Source organism: Chaetodon trifascialis, chromosome 3 (assembly GCF_039877785.1).
Source record: "Chaetodon trifascialis isolate fChaTrf1 chromosome 3, fChaTrf1.hap1, whole genome shotgun sequence".
NCBI lineage: Eukaryota > Metazoa > Chordata > Actinopteri > Chaetodontiformes > Chaetodontidae > Chaetodon > Chaetodon trifascialis.
In genome coordinates, this window is record NC_092058.1 from 22,790,584 (window position 1) to 22,801,919 (window position 11,336).

General features: G+C 40.1%; 1 protein-coding gene across 1 annotated transcript in view; it reads left to right on the forward strand.

Moving 5' to 3' along the window:
- Window positions 1-3,746, forward strand: part of cntn3b (contactin 3b) — a 53,901-nt gene extending 50,155 nt beyond the window's left edge. Inside the window, exon 23 of the mRNA XM_070958619.1 lies at window positions 9-3,746. Coding sequence (XP_070814720.1) covers window positions 9-100 — 92 coding nt within the window. The 3' untranslated portion in view covers window positions 101-3,746. The remainder of the gene's footprint in view (window positions 1-8) is intronic.
- The last annotated feature ends 7,590 nt before the right edge of the window (window positions 3,747-11,336 follow it).

The window sequence follows — 11,336 nt, forward strand, 5'->3', positions numbered from 1 at the left end:
TGTTGCAGGCATGGGAGCGCGGGGATCAGGAGCGATCCGCCTCAGTCCATTGTACCTCTCTGCAGTCCTCATCAGTGCACTGCTCTGCTCCGCCTGGTGATGTCTAATCAGAGCCCATGGAGCGCCCCCCCCCCCCCCCCCCCATCCCTTCAGACAGCCTGTCCTATGTAAACCCTCTACTGGACTGGCACAAGGCCTGGGCTTCAGTGGCAGGGCTGGGAAAGACTGGAAAGGACTGGACTCCATCGAATTCTTAAAGGGACCATGCCACTTTCTTTTAAAGGACCATCAGATAGCGACGTGATGATTTGCATGCATGATATCTTTCGGTATTTCTTCCAGCATCGTTAAGTGCCACCATGCGCTAGGTTTCATTTTAGAAGTTACGATGTCTACATGACTTATCTTCTTAGTATCTTTGGAGATACTACTGCCTTAAAACCCATTTACACAAACAGTCCATACCAAAGTAGGTGACAGAGGCTGCTTGCTTTATGGTTTCTTTAATTCAATATAAAAATCTTTTGCAAAAAAGTGTATTCACAAGAATTTATCTTCTCAAGATCAGCTTCTAAGCAGGTGATTGGCCACTGGTTGCATCCATATTTTATTGTCTCAAAATAAATCTTAAACTAAATCAGTTCCACTGATAGAATATTAACATATATCCACAATTCTAGCATTTTTTGCAGCTTTTGCCAAACGAAACATCCATTGCAGGCTTAATAGTTTTCCCAGGTTTTGTCAGATATATGAAAGATACACAGCGAATTGATCAACTGTGCCTCAAACCCACTTATCTCTGTGTACTGAAATAATATTCGGTTTGTCCAAGAGCCACTGGCTGCTGAGCTTAAGGCCTGTCTACAATACTCTGATAGATCCTGGCATTTGCCCTCTATCTCATGCTCCTCTAAATAATAAATGCCTATCACTCTCTGCATTCTCAGTCTAGCAAAAAAGCCAGGATTGCAGAGAACAGAGATGTGTGGTGGTACTAAGTCAAGCAGATCCCATGTGTGCTGTTCCTCCTCTACATTTAGATGACCTGTGTTCTAGATACGTATATCATATCACTGAACATGTACCATTTACACCCCAGATGACCAGCTGGCCCAGTGCACAATGGACTACAGGATAACAGTGCCTTCACTAGAGCTCACTCGGATTTTTTTCTCTTCCTTTCCTTTTCAAATAGCTTAGGAGATGTTGCAGAAGAGGCATTGTTTGCTTTTCTTTCTGAAGAAATTAGTGAGGAAGGACAGGAAACTCAGAATGCAGAGGAAGCCCATTATTGGAAAGGGTATGTTGATTAAATTTTCATTGAGACAAGTACACTGGGACAAAAAGGGTTGGAAGCTTTAGTAAAGCCGCAATGGATTGAAATATATGTCAGAATTTTTGGTTTTAGTATTTATGGTCTGTGGTATAATAAATGTATGACTCCATCCGTGGCATAATTTATGGGCTATTAAGGCATCAGAATAATTGATGCTAATACCACGGTGAAAGAGCCCTGACTGGAAATGGAGCGAAAGGCATGGCTGTCATTTTCCCCCCTTCCCATTACCGTCTATTGGATACATACCAGACTGAACAGTAACAAAAGAACATTGCTACTCTGCTGAGGGAGCTACTTTTCACGCCCTTTTATCACAAGGATGAGTCTGTCAAAAGCCACCCAAGTAAGAGCTGAGGTGTGAATACTGGGGTCCTGACAATGTTCATGTGGATGTGGAAGGATACAGTCAACTGAACTGCTACACATTACTGTGCCTTTGCTGAACATGGGGCTGTCTAGGTCATTAGCTCAGAGGCTGTCGTCTGTATTTTGCACTCTCTGCCCCACCACAAAGTCGAATGAAAGCACAAGGAATTGATGCAAGGTGACTGGATGTCCTCACTTAGCCGTCTGAACAGGTGTGCAGACCCCAGAGGCCTCGTAAAAAGTCCAAACGGCCGACATAATCAGGCTGTCCTATCTGCTCCTTGACTGGTTTCATAAAGCTCTGCGCTCGTTGATTAGACTGCTGCAGACCAGTCAATGGGATATTGATTTTCCGGCCCCATTATTACGGCTGTCACAATTCAGCTGCTTGATTGAGTGATGGCTGCTTTCTTATTGCACTCGTTCTGTTGTGTTACAGTCAATGATGTTTCAGATGTCCTCCACAACTTTACTTACTATCAGACAACGTCAAAGGCATCCCTTTTTCTGTTGTGTTTTGGTTTGCTTTTATTAAACATCTCACTGTATTTGCATAGTTTTTTTCCACATATTTTACAAGTATTTTGTAGTGTAGTGGTAGATTGTGACTTTGAATTGGAGTAGTGAGCTGACATTGATTGGCTGGTTGATTCTTTTGAGTTACATGTTGAACACAACTACTGTTGGGCTGTCGTGTGTCAGCCGTAGCAGTACCGTATCTTTCTTTCCAACAGCGTAAAAGCCCAGTCACACCAGCATTTACAACACTAACATTTTTTTGCAAAGTCAGTTCATTTCAACGGATTTGCTGTGATCAGCAGATTGACTTGTGGGGCTAATCTGTAAATTTTCTGCATGGAGCTCAGCTTTTTGTGCCATTGAGCAATAGCAAACCATCTTGACATTGCTTAGTTTAGAGGGAACCATAGGATCCAAAATGGAGGAATTCAACGTAGCTTATTTGCTGTGTTGCACAATCCAGTTTCATGTAACCCTCTTCTGTTTGAGTATAACCTTCTTCCCAAAGCAGGTATGCTTTTTAGACCAGTGTTGATGCTACGAATATCTTTTGAATAAACTGTGTGAACTTAATGTCCCGTTATTTACCAAACTAATGAGCTTGCTAACTGATAGTGAGCTGGCTAGCTAGCGTGGAGAGTTTCAATAAATAATATGTACAATCCTGAGAGCAAAAGAGACTGACTAGAACTAGTATGTTCCCGCTGTTTAGCGTGTTTAACCGTGAGCTTGACAGCTTCAGTAGCTCACAAACTAGCCCTGTGAGTATTCACTCTGTCACCAAGCCTCTAGCATAAAGACGTGCAGATGAAAATCGCTGTGTCACTTTCTGGTGTGACCTGGCTTCAAAGCAGCTTGTGTTTGCAAATACGTGATTCAAGTGTTAATATTCCTTTAATATCAAAATATGGTAACCTCATCGCCAGATGGCAGACTCGTGGGTTATTAATTTGCAGTGCTTAAATGTGTGGCAGTTTCAGTTTTCTCATTATTAGGCGACATAGTTGTAATTCAGCCTACTGTTTCTTATCTCTGTTCATGTTGACATATAAACACAAAACTATAGTTTCTGGCCTTGTGTTTTAGTAAACCCTACAAAGTACAATCTAAAGGAAATTGAAGGAAGTGATCGGAGCCACCAGCTGGAACAGTTGAAATGTATTGAGCTCAGAACAACATATCTGTTTATATCCATAAGGTCAGTTTGCTTAAATTGGTTTCTGTGGTTGTTGTTGCTAGGAAGGAGTGTACCTGGTGCAGTGTAAATAGCTTCCATATATTTTTTAAACATGGCCATCAAAGACAACCTTATTGCTTTTATATAGTGTGTTCTCCGACCTTAATACTGGTGTATTAATCAATGATCTCTATGAGATACTGACATGTAGAATGGCATTTTCATATTGAAAAGTAACTGTTTTGTCTTGTATACTAAAATTGTGCATGTTGATCATTGTTTGTGAATTTGTGTTGGATTTTTTCTAAAACTATAACTTAATAAAAATGTTTATTCCAGCCATTGGGCTGTTCGCCTGCTTCTGCCTAACTCATACACACACACACCAATACTCTCTTTCATTAAAAAACACATTTAAATCCTTATGGCCCAAGTCGAGTTAATGTCAATTGATTTTTGGTTACCTGAGTAATTGCAAATTTGTTGGAGAATTTGCTCCCTTAAATTTCAGTATCAGCTACTGCAGGTCCACATTATTAGCCAGTGTTAAGCTTTTCCCTTTTATTTGCCCCTAGTCTAGTTTTAAGAGTCTGATTAATTTTATTTTTATTTTTCTCCCATTGTGTATATTTCTAAATTAAGTTGTGTTCAATCATAATTACCACAAACTGACTGACACATGCAGAACTTTGGTATTTGATATTCCAGCTAGGATGGCTGGTTAGTGTCTGGATCTCTGGGCAGAATTTGCTGTGTGCATTGTGCATAATGGGAATTTGTAGTTTATCTGGCTGTTTTGATATTTTTTAAATAATTATTGCAATTATGCATTTGAGACAAAATTCTGGTGTAACGTGTAAGTAGAAAGGTTTTTAAATGTCACCTTATTTGGACAACACAGATGTGCAAACAATTAAAAACATAAATAATGATCCAGCCATAATCTGAAGTCAAGAAAAGTCAAAATCAGACCCAAAGTCAGTGAAGCTGGAGACCAGACCAGGTCCAAAGGGCATCAAGACTTCAACCAACTCAGGACTAAATTTGAGAGGGTAAAAACCTTTGCAGTGTTTGTGGTCTGAGTAGAAATGACACCTGACATCAACAACAGGGCCCATTTTAGGATCAGAATAGATCTACAGACCCTGCCATTGAGTATTTCTTAATTGCCAGGGCTTTGCAGATATCAAGTGAAATCCAATGTGTAATTGAGATGAAACATAAATGGTTACATTATAGCAATGCTTGATTGAACTGAAGGTGTCTCCTTCCATAATCCGAGGCATGAACGGCTGACACCCTCTGCTTGTGGGATTCACACATCAATAGCAAGCAGGCTTTTTTAGTCAGCGATATCTAAACAGGATTACTTTATGCCACAGCCGTTTGTAGAGCAAAGGAGTGTTTCAGAAAATAATCACCCGATTCATCAAAGCGCAGCTTTGCACTGCCTTTTCCGCTGTGCATTTTACCCATCATTAGCCCCACACAGGCACAGTATCTATGAAGAATAGATGCTTCTTTATTTCTGACCAGAGGTCGTCTCTAAGTAATACACAATCCATGTGATTTGAACTCATGCTTATGTGTCTGAAAAGGTTGCTTATTTGCTTTCACCCCTTGCTGACCTCCTTGTTCGGTTTTTACAGAAGAGATGCAATCTATTATGCATGCAAATGAACACTGAATGTCCCGATGTAATGAGAAATAAATGAAAGCTTCTCTTCAGTGGACCTCTGTTGGTGCTCTTGTGGTCTATTGTAGTTTTGAAAAGTGATATTTTGTGCACTGTGGGTAGATTATTTTTAAAATATGGTGACAAGCCCAACAGGAGGGATACTTCATAAGTTGTACAAATATTCATGTAAAAGGATTTCAGAATGACAGTAAATACTCACAGGGCTAGTTTTTTTCTTGATGTAGCAACAGCAATTGCAAGTAACACATTTATTAGAACTGAGATGTGCATGAACAACTCAAGGCCACTTCATACTTTCTTAATTATTCTTAATGCAGTATGTGTATCAGGGTTATATAATAAATTATAAATTAAAAAGGTCTTTTGGTCTTTTCACACAGAAATGCAAGCTTCAATATAAATGTACATTTCTATGGTATTTCACCACTTTTCATAAGATATCAAAGCAGTGCGACCTTACTCCCATGCAATCACTGCTTTACTTAATAGGTTTAAAAAGACTCAATATCGAATTAGTGGAAAAATATCTATCCAATCATTCTTGACACAAAATCTATCACACTCCCTCTTACATGCTAGAAAAAAACAGGGAGCAACGGTACATTTAATTCAAAAGTTAGATTAATATGAGAAATAGACATTTTAGGAAATACATTTATTCACTTACTTGCCAAGAGTTAGATGATCGATCATGACATAAAAGGCTACAGCCAGAGGGTGGTTAGCTTATCTTAGCTTAGCACAAGTACTGGGAGCAGAAGCAAAGAAACAGAAGGGCTGTTTTTAAAGCTAGGTTTTTATGGATTAGACAGGTGAAATGTGAAGTGTTGAAGCTCACTGCCCTTGCTAGTAGGCAGATTTTGTTACCTTTGGACAGAGCCCGACTAGTTGCCTCCAGGCTTTATACTAAGCCAAGCTAACTATTTACTTGCTCCGCCTTCGTATTAAATGGACAGACTTGAGAGTGGTATCAGTCCCTTATCTAACTCCAAGCATGGAAAGTGAATTAATGTCACAAAATGTCAATATTCCTTTCCTACCCTGTGTACTAACAGTCTACCTCACTGTGATTGTTTCAGCTGAGCTTAGACCTTAGACATGCCTGTTTTATCTTTCAGTGTAATGGAGTTAAAGTGCAGGAAGCTCACTACAATGTTTCAGCAATAATGGTCATTGTAGTTGTAGGCAGTCAGTAACAGTGCTACAGTACTTAAACTTGGCAACAGTACACAGAGTAAATGAAGATACCATCAAAGTTGAATGATTAAAATCTGTGCCAAATTCTGAATGTTTCTGAACCCCGTTCTTGGGATCAGGTCTTACGTATTACAAGGTTACTGTTGTACCAAGTGTCACATAATTAAAGAAGTAAGTGATACAGAGTATTCCACAAATTAAAGAAGAAGAAATAGCAAGTTCATCACAACATGAACAAAGAATGATTTGAAGGGAAATAATGAGCTTAGTATATGTTTAATGCATCAGTTCATCAGGCGCTGTTATGATAAGGTGTCACATAATCTTTGTTGAGTCGGAAATCCATTAAAATATGTGATTCTGAATAAAAAAATATATAATGATGATACATATCATATAATGATACGTATAACTTCAGGTAACATCCACTAGACATGAGGTACAGATAGAGGGTTCTGCCACAGCGAGTAGATTATTCAAGGATTCTTTTCGAGAGCAGTACTGCTCCTTACCTTTGTCACTGTGCATTATAGATGCTCCATCAGTGTTCACTAATTAGGAGGGTGCTTTTTCACAGACAAGGGAAGGAACACAAGAGGGAGGGTTGAAAATTAATCACTGAGGTTTATTAATGAGGGGGTATCTGCCCTGTGTGGCCAGAGAACAATATGAGAAGGAGCATTCAGAGGAGAGCGCCATCCATCACTGTGGAAACTGCATGGAGACACCAACAGAGCAAAGCTTTTAAAGGCGGTCTTTCATGTGGGCACAAGTGAAGAAAAAAAAAATCTTCCCAAATAGCATGTAATTATTTAGACCTCAAATATGAATGTTTGCTATTGTTAAAATGGAAAATTCAGTTTAAGTGAACCTGGATGAATGTCTGTTTAAAGAGCACCTGAATGTCATTCTATGACCTCCCTGGTGCTGTTTTCACCTCTCTAACAGAGAGGGAGAGAGAGATTCAGCGTTCAGAATTTACTGTTACTGAACTACTGGATACACCCAGGAGCTTCATAGTTTAAACTTAGCCTACAGCGACAGACAACATATTCTATTTTATGTCATGGCAGGTGATTTTTCTACAGAAAGTCAATTTGTGAAATGAAATAAACACGTTTTGGACAAATTCTGGTTAACTCCGTCTTCTCCTCTCGGTTTCATCACCACAAAATCAGTAGGTTGGAATACTTAAAATGTGGTGCACAGTCAGCAGGGTCTGAACTTGCATAGATTGTCTTCCTATTCCAATACTGTCACATCAGCAAAGATATAAAAAAGAATGATCCATTCTCAGTGTGTGAGCTACTTCAGCACACCTGACATTGGTAAAAATAAAACTTGCCTGTGGTATTTCTGTGGCATTGTACAGCTTAGGCTTTAAGTTGCACTGTCTTACTGTTTTATAAAGCCTAAGAGTTTACAGTCATGTTAGCAGCTCTGTGAGCCTGTACTTATGGCACAGCTGTGCTTTGAGCTAAATGCTAACATCAGCATGCTGATATGCTTACAATGACCGTGTTAACATGCTGATATTTAGCAGGCAATGTTTACCATGTTCAACAAATTACCTTAGCCTGTTATCTTGCTTTTGCCAACCAGCACTGAACACACGCTAACAGAGGGCGATAGGAGCCTGCTGGTGGCAGAACAGTAGATGAAAAGTCACAAAATCATGGTGGCAAACAGTGAATAGCTATATAATAAATAAAGGAATTTTAGTTATTGTGATGTCAGGACAAAAGTGGTAGATCAACCAGAGAACACTGCAACCCCCAAAAGCACTGCACTGGCATGGCTAAAAATAGTCAAAAACCTCAAACATGTCCCTGGGTGTTAAAGCCCAAGCACAATTAACACAGCTTTTGTTGAACCGTTGCCATTATCTATTTGTATGCAGGATATTCTTTAGAGAAAATGAAAATATAAATTGTTGTGCAGTTCAAGGAAACTATGGAGATGGTGGACCATATGAAGATAACAGAAAATGAAATCAATCTAGATGAAAGAAAGGAATAGCGCTGTGGTGATATATTGCACATAGTGAGCAAGGAGAAATGTAAATTATAGTTTCCATCTTTGTTTGGTTGAGGGAACAGAATTGCACCACATGAAATTTGTGAGAAATCTACTGAATATTTGAAGCTCCAGAGAGGATAGGTTTTATTGGAAATAGTCTGGAAATAATTTCAATAAATGTGGTTGGAGCTGTCAGATTTAGATTTCTTTTACATTTGAGAAATGACCCATATACATAATTTCAATGTAGCCGTGAGTGGTAAAGTCTTGATTGTAAAAAAAAAAAAAAAAAAATGTTGACATGAGAGGGACAAACTGGGACAAGGTCCTCCCTTCCAGTCCATTGAGGTCAAGGGAACCTCACATGGGAGCTTTGACTCACAGGGGGCTCAAGCCAAACCACCTCAACCAGGTGCCAGATCTCTCTGAGCCCTGTAGGTTAAATTCAAGGCTCCTTCCAGGAGGCAGCTGGTCAGGCATCGAGGGCCAGGAGACAGTGGCTGTGCACTGGTGGTTTCTGCGGGTGACTTCATAACCACTGGCAAGTCCTTCCTTCCAGGAGGCAGCTGGTCAGGCACACAGGGCCACCTCAGAGGAGAACTAGGCCATTGCTTTCTGTCGTACAAACCAGTGATTTCAGATGACTGTTGGAAGCTCTACAGCAGTGACGTGGGAAGGCTCTGATGGTAAAAGTGGAACAAACATTAAAACATTTTCTACGTTGTAGAGATCAAGACTGATTAAAATGCACCAAAAGAAGACAGCTTGTCAGTACTGGTCTCTCTGTGCTTTTTCCACTAGTGAGGGTGAGGCTAGACAGGCAGGTTTCTAACTGAAAGGTTTCCACTTCAAATTCCAGACCAGCTAGGAAAATCTGAGCCGGGAAAGTGTATGGGGAATGTTTTTTTCCTCCCTCAACGACTACCATCGAACTACCCTTGATATAGGCATTTGACCCCCATTTGCCCTTGTAGCTCTACTCTGTGGTCAACAGCAGAGGACTGTGACTGTGTTTGGCAGCTTGTGGCTGTAGATGTAGCTGTGTGAGTGGGAAGCCTGGCATCTGCCATCTTGCAATAGATAAGGGTTAGCAAATTCGAAAAAACAAGGTTAGCATGTGCCTCTGAATACTAAGAGCAGTTTATTTTCGAAGGGCGACCTAGATCAGATTTAGATCAAGCTCAGAATGTGACCACACAAGGATGTTAAAGGGATTAAAAACAGTCTCTGCCACCTTTTTCTATGAATTCCTGAAGGTACAGCAATTTCAAGAAAACCCATAACCAGAGGGAGAAGCTAACATTTGACCTATTTTAATAACTTCAGAGGCTGACTCCTCTTTATTATATTTTGGATCTTCCAGATTGAAAGTTTTTTATTGACCAGGAAACCAGCTGACAAAACACTCTGACCACATGACAATGATCTACACATAGCTGTTTTGACCGTCTGCCGTCCCTGTTACCAGAATGACATTATTTGTCTATGTCTTCCAACACTATCACCGTGACAAAACTCATTCATACAGTAAATGTTTTCTGATCTGCCATTGCAATGGCTATGGTTTGGTTAGGTCCGGGCAACTTCAGCTACTTAGTTAAGGCTGGGGACCATTTATGGTTAAGGTTAAGAGAGGTGTTGACTGTTACACCGAAATTAAAAAAAAAAAAAAAAAAAAAGATGTTTTCCATTCATTATTTACTTTTCATTTGTATGAACTGCAGGTAACCATGTTGGAGACCTCCAGTTGTAAGTCACTTTATCCTGACTTTATAGCTGCTAATGTTAACAAGCTGTCACAGACCAGGCAGAGTGACACCACTCAGGATTTGACATGAACTAGAATTTTATTCCTCCTCTGTGGCAGTAAGAACAACACTTGGGGCCTGCAACTGTGATACTCAACTTTATACAAACAGTAGCCTTGTCTTAACCACTATAAATGGCAGGGCTATGACTATTTTCTGGCATTCCCTCACACACGCTGGGAGAGTCTCTTGGAGTAGGACCGCTCGGCCAGCTACCCACACAGGGACTTTGCCAGACTTTGGTGCCCTTCCAGTGGAGGCGTGAAGAGCTCTAAAGTAGCTGTTCCCCACGACTCTGTTGCAAAGGTCCTCATTAAGAAATATTATTATCAAATGAAAATACTCCTGGCTCTGTCTTTGTTCAAAACTGTACTCACACCATGTGCTGTCTACAATTACCTGCTTTTTTGACATCTCTTGTCTCTTATGTTTCTGTTGAATGGCATCCTTGCCTTTTCTCCCTTCTCTGTGTTGCTGGTCCCCTTGAGTACTGCGTCTTGTGTGCAACACACAGTAGTCCTCCTGTATTACTCTTTCTGAAGTCTCTTTTTGCCGTTATGGGGTACGACTTTTTCCTTATCTGTACTGAGAGCCTCAGGATAGACAGTGTCAAACATCGCCCAGACAGAACGCCTTTGAGGGCAAATATCTGGTCTTTGGATGTACAACTAAAATTGATGAGACTTGACTATATGTTTTGGCGAGAACAGTAAGGAAGTTATTATTACCAAAGGAAGTGCCAGACTGTTTTAAACCAGAATAAACCTTTACTTCTACTGTATGTCAAGCTCACATCAATGTACAGTGCATGGTTGTTACTAGGGAAACAAATGACATTGAGTTTGATCAGTCTTGGAGTGTAGTTTCCATCAGGATCTGTGTGAGGAAACTAATAAGCTGTTGAATTCACTGATGATTAAATCAATTTCATCAGCCGTAGTTGCTGTAAGTGTTAATCCTTTGACTCTGGATTCATTATCACTCGACAGTGGTCGAACAGAAGCAGCTGTCATTTACAACTGTTCAAATAGTTTATTCCAACATGGGAGCTGATGTGTAGCACACAGGTGCATGTTTGGATTCTTCTGGATTATACTGTCACTGATATTTAAAATTGGATGTCATTTCGTTGGAAACCTGTGTAGTGTAACACTAGATGTGCATTTTGAAAAGAGCAAAGGTAGAAAAAAGCACCTGATACTGTATTTG